Source organism: Parus major, chromosome 5, assembly GCF_001522545.3.
Source record: "Parus major isolate Abel chromosome 5, Parus_major1.1, whole genome shotgun sequence".
NCBI classification, from domain to species: domain Eukaryota; kingdom Metazoa; phylum Chordata; class Aves; order Passeriformes; family Paridae; genus Parus; species Parus major.
Window position 1 is genome coordinate 40,940,647 of NC_031774.1, and position 16,730 is coordinate 40,957,376.

Sequence of the window (16,730 nt, forward strand, 5' to 3'; positions counted from 1 at the left end):
CAAGTTCACAGTGCTAATTCATGTTCAAGTTGTCTGCTGTACCTCCAGGTCCTTCTCTGCTGGTTCCTTAGCCAGCAGGTCACTCGCCTGTAGTCATGTGTGAGGCTTTTGTCACTCAGGTGTAGCACTTTGCATTTATTTGCTTTGATTTACACCAAACATTGCTAACAGTCCTTTGCTCCACCTTGCAATGCCTTCTCTAAATGGTAACCAGTGCTTCTTCCAGGCCATCAGCCATTCTCTCCATGTCACTTACAAACGTGTCTATGTTGGTCCATCATCCAGGTCCAGCCTTGGACGTATTGATGAAGTGTTTTCTGAAAGAGCTATATGTGGGAATTAAAATGCTTTTGCTTTTTTCTCTCTAGTCTTTATGCCATCAAACTCCTGTGTGTTCTCAATACTTTTTTGCTTTGCTGGATGAATGCCATTGAATAATGCTCAGATTTTACATGCTGTTATTTATCTACTGAATTGTTATGCTTCTAACTTTTTAATGCAATTTGTGATACAGATGCATGATGATCAATCAGTCCATGGAACTATTTAGGACCTGTGAATCAGGAGGAGAAGAAGCTCTGTGAAAGCCACTGTTAGAATGCCATTTGGTTAGGGAAGAATCTTCACTCTCTTGTGCTGAACCTTAAATTTCACTCAGTTATTGCAAAAAAATGAACCAAACTGAGTCTGTAGTTGAAGGTGCTGATGTCTCCTCGTCTTCCTCATTTAGGAACTATATCAGTGAACAGCCGGCGCACCCCATTCACTGCCAGCGGGGAGAGTGAGATCCTAGACCTGGAAGGTGACATGTACCTCGGTGGGCTGCCAGAGAACCGCGCAGGGCTCATCCTTCCCACGGAGCTCTGGACAGCAATGCTGAACTACGGCTATGTCGGCTGTATCCGAGACTTGTTCATCGATGGACGGAGCAAGAACATCCGGCAGCTGGCAGAGGCACAGAACGCTGCTGGAGTCAAGTCCTCCTGCTCCCGCCTCAGCACCAAGCAGTGTGACAGCTACCCGTGCAAGAACAATGCAGTCTGCAAGGACGGCTGGAACCGCTTCATTTGTGACTGCACTGGCACTGGCTATTGGGGTAGAACATGTGAGCGAGGTAAGTTGTGTTGGCTGACTCCAGTTACACAAAGCTGAAGGTGTGCTTGAGAACAAGAACAAAATCCAGTGTTCCCATAAGGCTCTCCCCTGCCCTTGCTGGTCCTCCCAACACTAAGTTCCAGTCCCCACAGTAGGAAAACTTTCTTCTGTGATTGTTTCCTTTCAGTCTTTTCCACCCTCATTTCATTGGCCACTTCACTCCCTAAGCCTTCTGAAGATCTTGTCTTCAGGTTCCAGGGTTTCTTTGGCTAAGTATGGTTTGTCTCCTGAGGTGGAAAGTGCATTTGCATGTGAGAAGTCTCAAACAAATTACTGTACTAGGTGTGAGCTTTAGTTATGGAGATTTTTCTTGCATGGGACACATGATGAATCCCAGTTCTATCTAGGCTTCCTCTTTTTTTTGTGTAGTAGAATTTCTTTGATGGCTGTTTATGAGTAAAGCCAGCTAATGGGATAGTGTTAGTGGGATAGTGTTAAATGCAGCATGTCTCAAAGTTATCTCTGATAAGGCAAATCTATAGGAGATTCATGGGAGATTCTCTGCATCTCTGCATACAGAATTGTGATTTAAAGATGGATGATTGGAGATATGAGGCCCAAGTGATGCTCGTGTAGGCAGGCAAATTTCTACTTGTTATAGATCCCATGGAAAGGATTTACTAATGGAAGATATTTGAACTGTGTATTTCCCAAGTACATAGGTGGTTCAATTAATTATTATCTTCATTATGCTACTAACACCATTGGAATGATGTAGGTGAGTGGTTTTACAGAAAAAGATGGGTCTAAGATCAGTTACAAAACAACCCTACCTCCCTAGAAGGCATTTTCTTCTATTTAAACCAGTCTTTCTGTTAATATTTGGCCATTAGCACTGCATTTGGGCAAAACTGCATTCACGGTACACCCAAGAATTAACTGTAAACCATTAGCAGAGTCTTAGGTCTTTTAGTCATTTCTTTATATCACCTCACTTGGCACCATAGTCAGAGCATGTGTCTTAGAACTGGAAATTCAGATATTTTTCAACTTCTGCTGTAAATACTTGAGTAACACCTTTTCCACTCAGTGCATTTTAAAATATTGATCATAGTAGCATGCCACTTATGAGGAAGAACATGAAATTTAGCTACAATGCATGAAATATTAGTCATAATTGAGATTTGTAATTCATTCACTCTACAGAGGATTTTCTTCATTGCAGAAAGTTTTTGTCAATGACCAAAATTCTTCATATATGGATGGGATTTTTAGGTTTTACAGTACAAGGTCTGTGTTTGTTTGTAAAAATGCTTACAGCCAGTAATTCATTGAATGCTGCCTCTAAGCAGCAATAGTAGTTAATTGCCAGTGGGCCTTAAAACAGCTGAAGCATCAGCACTGCCATCCGTGCTGGGGCAACATGGGTGCCAGTGTAAGATTCATGGCCATCAGCTATGCCAATATCAGCTCAGCAGCTCTCTCTTTTGACTACATGGGATTTGAAAATTCTGGAAAGCATCAGATAGGCGTTTTCTCAGCCATAGCCTTGGGAATGGTTTTGGCCAGTTGTTGTATGATTAGGTTTTATACAAACATGATAAAAGGAAGCGATACCATAAATGCATTGTTCCCCCACAAAATTGCATGTATGTTTGCCTTTGGTCTCTATTTAGTATTAGGAGTGACCAACTCTATGATTCAGGGCTTTGTGGAGTCTGTCTCATGTCCATCTCCTAGACCTGGCTCCCAGAAGAGAATCTAAAGCTAACAGTGACATAAAGAACAGGGCTCATGTACTTTTTATATATTGATGGTGTTAGCTTTTACTATTTCTGTTGTCACTGAAAAGAAATCAGTAGGTTAAAGCCATGTAAGCATTTTAATTTGGGAGAAATTAATTCAGTTCAAGCCTGAGATCCATAACTTGGCTGTGCTCTGATGTACATCATTCTGAATTAGGGTGATACATTAATGAATTAATGTCTAGCATGGGAACTTGAGGTCATAATACATATGTTTTAGAACCAAAGTGAATTTAAGGTTAACAAAAATGTGATGAAATGTTCAGGACAGTATGAAAGATGTATGCAAAGGTCCTAATCCTGAGAAACTCATTTTGTCTGTAATTAGAAACCACAGACCCATTGCTGGTTTAGTCCCAGTGTCAGGCAAAAAGTGGCTATAATGCCTGATGTTCCTTGGCAGGAACCTTGCTTGGTGAGAAGCAGCTCACAGGGGATAAATATTTGAGGCTGGATATGTGAAAAAAGTTGTACAGATTGAAGGTCATTTGAGTCCAGAATATTTATGTGGTGTTACATAGGAGCCTCATACTGCTCAGATATAAATGCTTAATGTCAGACAATTGCATTAGTGCCTCCATGGATTCAAAAAACAAAAATGCTTTTTGTTCATGGATTTTGCCTCCATGAACAAAAAGCATTGCAGGCTACCAATGATACTTTTCATTCTCCTGGTCTGACACCCAAGGATTATTGCAAGTCCTGATTACATCTGGTCTGTGATTCTAACACTGTTGGAAGGAGAAAGGTTGAGATGGAGACTGGGAAGGGTGTCAAAGTGAGAGATGCCGCCATGCCACAGCAGCACTGCTGTGGAGTGGCTGATGAGCTGCCCCAGGACCAGGGGGCAGCCAGGCTGGTGCATAAGGGTAGGAATGAAGAAGGAGCAGGCTAGATCTTCTAATATGGGACAGCTTCTGGCCCACTTCTTCAGTTTGCCATCTCTCACTTTATTCTTTCCTTACACTTCTGTCCTGCTAAAAGAGGAGTGTAACTCCTTCAGCCCAAGATGTTTGATACAGGGTTAAATTGCAGGGGAGCCTAGAATAAAGAATCTCCTGTGCTTGGTGACTGTCAGAAAAATCACTCTTTTTCACAAAGCAAAACACATACTTAATATTAGATAAAATACTGAAAATAAGGAGGACATACGTACAACTCTAGGAAGAGAAGCAAATGATTGCTTTGTCGTTGATGATCAAGTCTACCTCCCACCTTTCAGGTATATATGACTTCTACATTTATAGTGCTGTATTTCTCATAAATTTTACTTTGTCATATGAAGGGCATTATACATTTAAAAGGGACAGAAAAGGATATTGATAGTGTCAGTTAGGAAAGAAATCTGAGTTCCTTTTATTCATGGTGCAACAACACAAATACCTAGTATTCAGTATGTCTCTTCTATCTAAAGCCTGTGTGAGTTTGTCTTGTCAGTGGAGTAACACCTCTGTATATTCAGCCAGCTACTCTGGATGCAACATAGACTTTGCTTGCAGTTGTCTGCTCAGGCAGTACTTTTGTGCAGATATAGAAGCCTTGCTTTAACTGGAGTTTGACAGGGCACAAAACAGAGATCTTCTGCCAAGGCCTAAAATTCATACTTACAATTCCAGTATCTAATAATTATTTTGATATTGGCAGTGATGTAAGCAGACAAAGGTGTTAGCAGTCTGAAAGTGTCATAGTTTCTAATGGTAATGTGGTTTCTCCTTGGGTAATTGAAATTTCATGGAAGAGATGGGGCAAGACATGGGAAAGATCATATTGGGCTTTCATGGGCCATAAGGGCTCAGTGCCAGGCGGTGAGGCTGAGCAAAGGCAGCAGCAAATGCTGGCAGTTAGCTTGATAGGTTTCCCATTTCACACCTTCCACCAGAGACTGTGATGACCAGGTAACAACACACTGTTATTTTCTTAAATCCTTGCTTCTCCTCCTCTGTCACCTTTCCCTAGTGGTTCTCTGCAGAGCTGTCTAACTCAGTTGTGACTATGTTGCAAATATAGGAAAGAAATAGAGAAGAAGCTAATAGACAGGACACAGTTCCTCCTGCAAGTGATGCTCTGACTGTCTTACAATGTGGTAATGATCTCACCTCCCCCTGCTCCCTGAGCTCTCTTGCACTGCTGTTAAATATGGTGAAGAGAAAGATTTAATCATGCCAAAAAGACTCCTAAAATGAATTTAGTTTTGGATAGCTCTTAAATGAATCACAGGACCAGTGAAGTGGATTTATGATGGAAGTTATAATTGCAAGTGCATACTGAGATTTTGTGCTGAATTTGCTGGTTTTGCAGATGATTTGGGTTGTGGTATGCTGGGCATTAGGGGAAAAAAAATTCCCAAACCTTGGTGCTTGTACTTTGGTAGTATTGAATCATTCTTGCATCCTGGATTTTTAGAATGTGTACCAGAGAACAGTGTCTGCAGTGGAGCTTATCTCTTCTGAAGTACCTGGTTTCAACAGGTCTGCTATTCTGCTGGTTAGTTTGAAATAAAGGACTTGAAATATCTGAAATCCCATGGGAATGCTTCCCAAATGCTTCCTGATCATCAGATGCAGGGCAAACTTTGAAGTAATTGACAAAAAGATTCCTCCAATGTGATGGATACCATGCTTCCTCTTGCTGCATGTCAGCTGCCTGTCCAAAATGAACCCAAGAGAAATTAGGGTGAGTTGCAAGTCTTGTCCATGAGGGCTGGCGAGCTGTTGCAGACATGCAGGAGGAGGGTGGGAAGTGTGGGTTAGTGCACCAGTTGTGAGGGATCTTTGGTGGGTGTTTTTAGGTACTTAATGTCTTCTTTACCCTTTGCCTTGTAATTTGTTAGTGTTTGACATCAGTTGCATCAGGTGATTGCAACTCCCCGTTAATTGCATTTGAGATGTTAGAGGTAGGAGCTGGTATCTGGCTCAGGGAGGATGATGATGCACTACTTAGCTGTGATTACAGAGTACCTCCTCACAACCCTGGACTTTTCTGAAAGGGGCCTCAAAGCCCTGCCATTAACTAAGCAGGAGTAGGGGAATGTGTGTTGTACTCAAATTAGCTGTTTTCTATAGCTACAGTGAAAATGCCCTGAGCTCAAAATGATGCATGAGGTCTGTGGTGGATCCTGAAAACCCTCTGCACCCTTTCCTCCTACTGGAACATTGTACAGAGGAGAAGAGCCCAGGAAGGACACAAAGCAAAATACAACTGAAAATCACATAATTTTAGACCAATGAGAATCAAATGTTGTTGATCATTCACTTTTTAACATTTTCTTCTACTTAAATGATTTGACTGCATTTTGCTTGGATTTATTTATTTTTTTTAAGAAGTATATAATATAGGAAAAGACAGGTTGGTATGAGACTTCTGATCATTTAAAACTGAAATAAAAGATGTTGAGGTTTAGATTTTAAACCTCAAAATATATTTGCTCGGAACTTGACACAGCCTGAGTCCTTTTCCAGATGAAGGGGAGGAAAAAAGGCTTGTTCCAGCCATCTTCTTTGCTGAGCTGCACCCAGTGTTTATTGCAGAAAGACAGAAATATCCCATTCTGGTTCTTCTCCCAGGGGCTGGAACCAGTGCTCGTTTCTGTTTGGCTTGGCTCACAGATGGGCAGCTAACATCGTGAGCAAACCAGCCTTCTTCTGAGTTTTGTGGTAAACTGTGAGCAGCAACCCATCTGCTGCTAACAATGGTGATGTTGAGCATAAGGCTGCACATTTTATTATCTGCCAAGTATCTTTGCAGCAGTGTTTACTAAGAACAGTTTAATGACAATACACCTCTTCCCATGATGTATGCAATGAAGGGAGATATTGTAAAATTACTGGTAATAAGAAATGCTACAGAACCATTTACTACACAGGATAAGTGCTGCATACTTTGCTGTCTCAAGCAGCTTAGATTTCTCTTAGTGAAGATGTTTGATGATAATCACATATTTCAAGGTTTATTTAAAGCAACTCAAAAGTGTTGATGCATTTTGGACTGTCCAAACCTTCTGAGTGTGCAGTAAAATCTTAGATAACTGCTGAGAATAGGTTTTCTTATAGGACTGATGGTTCCCAGGAGAAATGGACACATTAGGAGAAAAGTCTTTGCTGCAATGTTTTAATTATTTTAATTCTTGCTAGATCTTGAACTAAGACTTAAGAAAATCAAAACATCAGAATAATTCTTATTATTTCATGATATAAGATGTTAGAAAATAGGTCTGTTCTAGACCTCATCTATTCACTGACTATTGTACAGTTTCACAAATTGTCTCCAAACTGCAGGAAAAAAGTTCCATCTGAATTTTGCAAAAAAATTCATACAATCCCTTCACACCCATCTCAATTTGTTTCTCACTAATTTTATGATAAAATCTCCATTAAACATTATCTGAAGAATGTTAACTTTGCTAAGAGCATTTTATGTGAGAAGTTAATTTTCTCACTTGCCATCAATCCATTTGTAACACTTGTGGATGATCCCTTTATGGCTTGCCCAGGCAGCTATTCTGTGGAAGATGCTATTCACAGTCCTGCTCGAGAAACACAGGCCTGGCTTTCTGTGATTAGCTCCCTTGTATCTCTTCTTAAACACTGTTGTAAGTTCTGGATTATTCTACTTATTAGGCTTTTATGTATCCTCCATCTTAGAATTCTTTCTTTATCTTCTATGGGATAACTTCTGTGCTGGCATTCAGACAATTCCCAAGGTGCTCATTGGATGTTGTGCTAGCTCCAGTAAGGACAGTGTAGCCAAGGTGGGCTTGTAAGGGAAGAGGAGCAATATTAAGGAACAACGTAAAAGTCTCTTGAGTGGATTTATATTGTAATCCTTACCACTCACTATAACTTTTTTGTCCATAGTTGCATACATTCAGTCAGAAGCCACTCTGAATATATGTGCTTTCCAGGGTAACAAGTAACTGCATTTGTTGCACTCTAATGCCTTTGTGATAGTCTCAGTACAGAGGAGTGTGCAGTTAATTCTGCAGTCAGGTTGATTACATCTGCTTGGGAAAAGACCATTTCATGGCTTTTATGCTGTTGAACTTTAACTTCAAAGAGTCTCATTGATGTGACAATCTCCAAAAGCATCTGCTGAGCAGCTGGAAAATCTGAGACCGTATAAAAACCAAGTGATTGTCTCTCCTATATCGTAAAATGTAATAGGTATGTTTTGGTTTTTTTTACCCATGTGTTCCTCCTGTTTGTTCATCCTGATTCCAACATCATGTGCTTAAGATATTTAAGGCCACTCTTGACTTCCGTGCTGCATGTGAATTTGTTATACTCCAGATGCTCTTCATCTCATCTAAATATGTTAGTTGGTGGCACAGAAGAAGATAATCATTTCTGCTGTTTTTCTCTAAGCTTCTGTACTTCTGGCTGTTTCTTGCTTAGTGTAGCTTTTGTAAGGTCCTCCTAGTTCAAGAAATATGATTACCCAAAATTGTAAGATTTTGTGTACTGTCAACTCCTGTAACAAACACTAGAATAAGAGCAAAAAAGATGTTGATGGGTAGATATGTAGCAGTTTTAGTTATTATTATCTATATGTAATATAGATAATTTCTATATGTTATTATTATCTCTAGTAATATTAGCAGCATGAAAATATTACTGAAAAAATGCATAGGGAAAGGAAAGCAAGAGAAAAAAAGGATAAGAGTAAAAAGATACATTATCACCATCTGTAGATTCTGTTTTTTGGACTTGATCCATCTTGATCTCTTGGGGGTAGGGAAGAAGCCAACAAAACACAAAGTCCAAGGGGTTAAAATACACTCTGACTTCATGGGAATAGTCAGGTACCTTCCCTGGGAGGAGATTTCAGTCCTCTGGTGGAAGGCCACAGAAGTGAGTCTGGGGTGCTTTGAGGGTCTTTGATGGTTTATGATGCCTTCTCAGCTGCCCCTGACATCAATAGGCCTAGGTGTGAATGTGACCCTCCCCTGGAGGAGGGGACTGTGCTGTGTGAGGGAGGGCAGTTTGGCATGATAAAAGACACCCTCCTGTCTCCACAAGGTCTGCCTCTGATCAGCCTCAGAAGCTGGTTTGCAGCCTCCAGGCAGTGACAGTTCACCCCCTCTCTTATGCAGACTAGCCATTACACACCCAAAAGCTTCCCTCCTTCTTCCAGGGGTGCAAACCTGCTTCAGCAAAACACCTTGGTGCCTCCCCAAATGGGCAAATGTTTTGAGTCAGTAATCATTAATGGTCGAGTCTCACAGCATGTCACATGGATGATGCAGGATGAGCTTGCTATGAATATGCACCACATCTGTCAGGTGTCCAGAGACAAACTGATGACACTAGGTTCAAGAATTGCTTCAGACTACTTCTATCTTTGAGTGTCTTATAGCTTGGTGGCTGATCTCAGTCCCTGTGGTTTCATACCCCACTTCCTTTCCATGCCCTCCAATCAGACCAGTTTGTATTTCTGCTGATACTGCCAATTGTCCTTACAATTAAAGGGAATATCTTGATGGAAGAAGCTAGGATGAAGTAGATTCATTTGTCATGAAAAATTATTTCCAATATTTAAAATTACTATGTAGACCTTGGAGATGTTATCTGTGAAATTAGCTTTCTCTATCTCCCTGCTTTACCCAGTCAAAGCCGTCATGCTGAAAGGCAGACGCTGGCACAGTGCATTTTCTGTCTATTTCTTTTCCTCTATTCATCTCGGGGGGAGAGGAAAGACTTGGCATTCATGATGCTCCCTTAATTGACTCTTTCTGCATGTGGAGATAGGCAGTCGTCCCTCGGACAGTTTGATTGATTGGATGAGGCTATTATGTGATATGGGAAGGATATGCAGAAGCACAGCCATCACCACAAGCGTGGAAAGATCTTATTTGGTGGTGCATATTGGCTTCCCTCAATCTGCTTGGTTTGTCTGTTTCGTCTCAAATGCAATTATCTCACAGAGCAGCCCACAGGGTGGTCCTGGTGAATCCATTGCCACTAGGTACCAGACTCCGAGGCACGGCCCTCCAGAGGGAAACCCTTCTCACCCTCACTGCTAAAACGTCTGAGAATGTGTAAAGGAAAGATAATATTCATCATTTTTATTTTATTTCTTACTAGCATCCTCTTTTTCTTTTTTCTGGGTAATCGAGAACAGGAGGTAAAAATTGGGAGATAAGGTGCAGAAGAGGGAAACTGTATCCTGATAATCAAATCTTAATACAAGTTTCAGAGTGACTTTCTGCTTTGTGATGATTATAGGCAGTTAGTCGGTGAATAGATAAAACATAAAACTTAAGAGATATCCATCACATTAAGGCAAAAGTCCTCCCACTGAAGGGACACTGCAGCAGGGAGGATGTACAAGAAAAGCAGCTTCATTATAAATGTTGTTGATCTCATGGTGTTTCCAATTTTTATGCTCTACAGCTTTTGACTTCTCAAATCCTGCCTGTTAGGGCAAGGTCCTCTTGTGGTCAGCCTGGACCTTTTGGGTTACCTACCACACTAATCTTGTGTTCTTGTGATCAACAGACTTTTTCCATTTCTGAACAAGGAGGAATTGTTATTTTTCATGTTGTGGTACTGCTAAAGGAAGTGAAAGGACAGGAAAGGTTGAAGGAGATTACTATTGGAAGTTGTATCAAAGCACTGGAGTTTAGGATTTAAACGGAGTCATGTGGAATTAGTTTAAATCTGACTGCCCCAATACCCACAGGCCCCATTTCAAACTGCTGAGAAAGGAAAAAAATGGTATTTTAAACAGTGATTTTTTTTTTTTTATCCACTACCTTTCATTAAATCAGTAAAATGGAAAATGACAATTCAGCCCTCAGCTGAAAAGCATGTTAGATTGACAGCTCTGGGAGCCCTAGGCTTGTACTTAGAATGAGAAATATATAGAGTAGCTCCCCTTTATATACCTTAGTCATCTCTTGGAGAGGTATTTGCATTAGAGGTTAGAAAATAGGTCAGTCTTTCTGACTTGCCTGGTCTTTGGTAGAGCTACAAAGTAGCAAGGTGAAAGGAGGAGCTCTTCTTCTATGGCTCTGATTTCCTTTCCTTTGTGTGTGAAACTGCTGGAGACAGAGAGCTGTGAGACAGATCAGTGCACCCAGCCCGGGGAGAGAGCAGGGCTTGGGCTGAGCAGAGCAAGATGGACTTTGTGCTGCATGTGCCATCTGCCATGTGAGGACAAGATCTCCCCCTCAACAAGTGACTGGCAAAAGACATGTGCTTGCTGAAGAGTGGGAAGGAAGCAAGAATACAGAAACTGTCTCAAATATTTTATAGTTATTTTATTATTGTTTTTAATCTCTCTGTTGAGAATGTTTGTGACCAAAGAGATAAAAACAGATAAAGGAAAGATTTTTGGCATACTAAGGAATTTCAAACTAGCTGGAGTCTCTGCATGAATCTTACTGGTTCTGGTTCTTAGAGGTGGAAGCCTAACAGTTCAGTACCCAGTCATAGAAACATCCAAGTTTCTACCATTTTATTACCATATCTTCAGTGAAGTTCTCTTCTGTTGCAATCTGTTTTTTTGATACAAACCCCACAAATCACTGCTACCCCATTTCTGCTGGTCAGCTCTCATGTCCAATTTGTGCAAATTTCCTTTATTCTGCATTGGCATTTGATTGTTTTGTACCCTTGGAGGACTGATGAGTGCTGAATTTTAGCCTTTCTCTCCCTATCAAGTGTTACTGGAGGATGATTTAGCCCTGCATCCAAGGTGCTTGCCTCAAAGCTGAGTTTTTAATAATTCCATTTTAGACATGGGATTGGTCATCTGAGGGTGTGAATAAAGAAAAGCACAGGTAATAGTTGGCAGCCCACTTTCCACCAGTCCCAGTGTGATGCTGGAAGCACCACTTTGGTGTGAAGGAGCTGCCTTTGGCCACCTTGATGAAGGAGGTGGAGATGGTCCAGGATTCAGCAGGGTGGAGATTGACTCCTGTTCCAGTCTGTTGCCCTCCCTTTTACTGAGATGACATCATGGTTCTGTATCTTGTTCAAATTCTTGTGTGCCATTCCTCAAATCATGGCAGATTCCTTCTGCCACCTTCCAGTTTGATCAAATTTCACATTCCTGTCTGGTGCAGGAGAACTAAGAAAGTCCTGAAAAAATTCTTGGCATGTTGGAAAAGGAGACAAGTAAAGGAATGAATAGAGCTTTGTCGAACAAAAGGCTGGTATTTTTTCTGGGAAGTGGGGGGTCATTTTATAGCCTGCAAGCTTTTTGGGTAAAGTAATTATGGAAAACAAAAAGGATTAAAGTAAAGAGAAACATAAATGATTTATCATGACATTTTTAAATGCCTCACTGTTTTCACTTTATCTTTTAATTTTTGTATTTAAGTCAAAGGCACTTGGGCTGCTTTAAAAAATAATCAAAACATAAAGGGAGACTACAAATAGCCATGTTGAAGAGTAATGAATCCAGCAGACAGAGGGACTTGTGTCCAAATAAAAAAGACAGAAAAGTGTAGGCTGGAATTGGTATTGACTGTGCAATGTGCACAGTGCTAATGGACCTGCAGAAGAAACAGGAGCATTGCAGCCATAAAGTGAAAACCTGGTCCACTGTGAATACAGATGAGATTGGGAAAAACAGTGCTTTTATGGGGCTGCTTTTGCACACATGGCCTCTTGGGCTCACCTGCTTATAAAGTCAGAGTGACAGGATGTAGATTAGCAATCAGCATCCTCATTTAGCCATTTCTCCCTGACTGATTTACACTGCTGTGATTTCTTTTTTCTTTTGTCTTTTCCTTCTGGCTGGTGACGATTTGCTGAGCCCATTTATTCTCTTTTACAGTCTTGTTTTTTCTAGAAGCTGTAAAAATCAAAATGCAGATCATTTACCTTTCTTTGTGTGTCTATGTGTGTGTTGCCTACAGTTCCTACCCTAGTCTGTGCCACTGGCCAAGGCTCAGTCAGTAAATCTTCCAGGAGAAACAGCTTTGACACAGCTGCTATGTCCCTTTTGCTGAGAGTTGGTTTCCCTAGACACCTTTCACTCAGGTTGTGGAGAGATGCTTGATCTATGTGCACCATCAAAGGTTTGGTCAATAAAATTCTATTTAACTGGCTGGCACCCATGAGTTCCTTTTCCCATGTCGATCCCTTGAAAGGCACTGAAGAGATTGTGCATGTCAAGAACTGTAGTTCAGCATCTATTTGTGTGCCTGCAGGTAACTGTGCTTTTTCCTGCTTCAGCCTTGCTTTTGGACTACACATGTGACCGGTTTTCTGGGAAAGGCTACCTAGGGGAGCTTTGGGACAGGAAGGAAGATCACCCAGATACAACCAGGAGTGGGGGTCCTGGCATTAGGCTTGTTCGTGTTGGGAAATTAGCTGTTTTCTGTTCTGGCAGTAAACTGTAACCCTTTAGAAACGTGGGTTGGCAATGGACTTCATGCTGTTCTCTGCCACAGTGTTGTGGGGCCTGCTAAATCTCACTATTACCTCTTTCTGTAGAAGCCAGAGTCAGAGGCTTGAGTGAATCTTTGTACCTTTGCACACAGCTGACTCATGGGGGACCCTTCAAACTTAAAATGAGCAGACAAGGTCATAGCTGGGAGACAGCCAGGAAGTTATTGACAGCTCTGCCTCTCTTTGGGCTATCAGAATATGCTACATAAATCCACATTAAACTATTTATAAGGATGCAGGTTGATAATCCTGTACAAACAAGTGCCATTTTTTTCCCATATGCAGAATATATGAGAGTGATAACATCATTCTGTATTTTGGGAAACTCTGACATAGAACTATTAAGGCACCTACAGTTAAGATTCAAGATTACAAAAGTAATTAGCCACAGACCCTGACTCTGAGAGGATTTCATTTACTGGGATTTAAGTGCCTGAATCTAAGATATTGCCTAATTTAGTTGTTAGACTCTTAGGGAACTAAGCTGCTCTTTCCACCTTGAAAAAGCTATCTAATGGCTCTAAAATAATACTTGCAGATCTCTGCAGGCATGGTAATATAGTCCTAGGATATTTAGTTAGCAGTTTCTGGAGAAAAATACTTATATATTGTGATAGGATAGAGATAATTCATATCAGAACCAGAGTTCCTTAGTCTTCTCTTCCTCTCCATTTTTTCTCACTCAGAAGAGCACTCATGAATCACTTTGGCCTTTCAGCATGCAGTAATGAAAAGCTGATTACCATAACTCCCCATGGGAGCCTCTCTCTTACCCAGCATTGCGCACTCAACCATCACTCCCTGAGTGTCTGATCAGAATCCAGGGGTCTCCAACAGACTAAAGCATGGAGGAAGTTAGTAGATGTGCTAACATGGAAAATTGAAGTTGTATAAGCCTTAACTTAAGGACAAGTAAAGATAAAGAAAATGTTATCTGACAGTGACAGCTAAAAACCAGTGATTTCCCATGGACCAAGGTAAAAGCACTGCAAATGCTGTTACTCAGAAAACTTTGCACAGCTGCCCTACTGATGCTGTTTAGAGGTGTGTTGCAGTGTATGGGCACAGAGCATCCTGGCCTACACTCTGTGTGCTCCTGCTTGCTTTGCAAGACCGTCTGCTGACTGCTCCCATGGCAGCACCTGCAGATGAGCTGTGAGTTGTGTCACACCAATTCAGCATCCCTGCCAGGTACAGAGTAAGTCTGATCAGGGCCTCTCACAAAACAAGCCTTGACATACATGGGGCTTCACTAATTTGGTGCTTCGCAAAAGTATACAATGTAGACATGCCTGAGAATTCTATTTCTGGCTTATATAACTACAGGCAAGTTCATTATCCTGTGCCTTATGTTCCCCAGCTGCAGAAAAACTCCCCAAAAAGCCAGATACCTTAGGACTTCCCAAAATCATAAAAGAGTTGTAATGTGGAAAAATTCATGAATCACTAAGAGCCTCAGATTCTAGGATGAGAAAAGCAAAATGTGTATTTTTTGCTAATATTTGACCTTCTGTTTCATAGTTTTTTTTGAGCTTAATGAGAATCCTGACTCGAGAACAGGAGGAAACCTAACCTAAAGAATGATACTTATTTTTTTGTGTTGTCTAACTAGCTTTCCTGTTATTGCTACTTGACACAGAGTATTTTATTCATCAGTACAGAAATGGGGGCCACTCTTGGTGTTGTGTGTTAATAATTTGAGTTCATGTCCCCAAAATAAAAATGTTGCCTAGACCCACAATGTGCATTAAAATCTGTTATACTCAGAGGTTTTCTTTTAAAATTGTAGTAGCTTTCTGTCTTCTCTACTTTTCTACACCTGCAGTGCTAATGCAATCCTTATGTGACTGTTGAGACACAATGCTGTATTTTTTTGAGATACACAAGCAACCTTTTGTAGATAAAATGGTGAAGTACTTGAGCCACTCAAGGGGGAAAAACTTTCTCGTTTCTTTGTCATTGAAAAGGTAAAATTATTCATTGCCCTTTATAAGGCACTAAACAAATGATGAAATTTTGTATGGTGTGTCAGCGATTGGCTGGATGTATTTAACTCGATAGTGATATGAGATTTACAGAGCACACAAGAAAGGAGCCTTAAATAGTTTTACCCATTGACCTTTGCCAAGATAATAAAGCCTGAATATCAACTCCTCACCACTTAAATTGTGTACTAATGGAGTGCCATGGGGTACTCAGCTACACCTGTGCTAGTTAGAAGTATTCCTAATCACGCAAGTAGAAATGTGAATTCGAGAAATACAAGTATAAAAAGTGTAAAGAAAGCTCTGTTGTGCAGCTTAGAGTAAAATCCAGCAATATGAAAGAAATTGGCAAAGTAAGTTGAAATATAATTGGGAGGCTGAAGGGAGGAATTATGGAGAAAGATTAGAAGAGTTCAGTACATTTTGATTGGTAAATGATAACCTGAGGAGAGGATGATGAATCAGCTCTGATGGGAGGACTGCCTTCCCAAGGAAGGGGAATTGTTTTAGGAAGTTCACAGGACACTTATCATGGAATATTGAGTTAAATTAAGGAAGGAAAATGATGAATATCATACCATCACAACAATGACCTTGGAGTTTTTTTGCTTTATTTTTATTTTATTAATTATTATTTTTATTTTATAATTTTATTAAAATATTTTATTAAAATGTATTATTTATTTTGTTTATTATATTAATTATTTATTATTTATTTTTTTTTTATTTTTGCTATAGCAGGAATCTTAGAAAAGGGTGGAAATCCCATCTCTGTTAGACTTTGGAAACTAGGGTGGCTAAAATGGCAGAGCAAGGCCAGGCTGCTCTACACTTTGATAAAAAATGCTTTGTAAGAGGACAGGAAGGGAAGAGAGCTCCATGATCTAGCCAGCTCTTCTGCTTCTAGCTTGAATTAGTCTGTGAAATATATGCCTCGGAATCAAAACCTGGAAATGGCTCCTAACTTCAAAAGATCTATTTTGCTTCCTAAATCCTGTTAATGACTGGATATGTTTTCCTAATTAGCAAATACTTGAATAAATTCCTGCAACATGCAAGACCCTGATTACCAAAGTAAGTTTTGTTTGATTCTTAATGTAATTACTTTTTATAATAACTCATACTGAATTAGGAAGGGTAGAAAATTTAATGGTGTAAAAATAAGAACATTTTGATACTTCAGCTTCTTTACTAGATCTCAGAGAATTGTGGAACAAACTCCATGTTTAGGCAAACTAGAAACAATATTATGTGGTATGCGTTACAGTATCAGATTAGAAAAGATTGTTGCTAAGGAAGTTTTTGTCTAGTGCACTGTAGGGAAAAGCTGCTGCCAAAAAAGCTTCAGATCCCAGTAATAACAGGTATTCATAGACTCATCTGAGAAAGAGAAGCATGGGGTGTTGTTTCCAGTCTGCTGGTGAGGAGAGCCTACTGTAAGGTTCATT

At 40.3% G+C, this 16,730-nt stretch overlaps 1 protein-coding gene across 12 annotated transcripts in view; it reads left to right on the forward strand.

Annotated features, from left to right (window-relative positions):
* NRXN3 (neurexin 3) overlaps window positions 1-16,730 on the forward strand; it is a 964,547-nt gene that overhangs the window by 303,858 nt on the left and 643,959 nt on the right. For all 12 annotated transcript variants that reach the window (XM_015631171.2, XM_033514971.1, XM_015631158.2 and 9 more), the window contains one exon: window positions 731-1,114. In XM_015631171.2, the coding sequence (XP_015486657.1) occupies window positions 731-1,114 (384 nt within the window). The remainder of the gene's footprint in view (window positions 1-730; window positions 1,115-16,730) is intronic.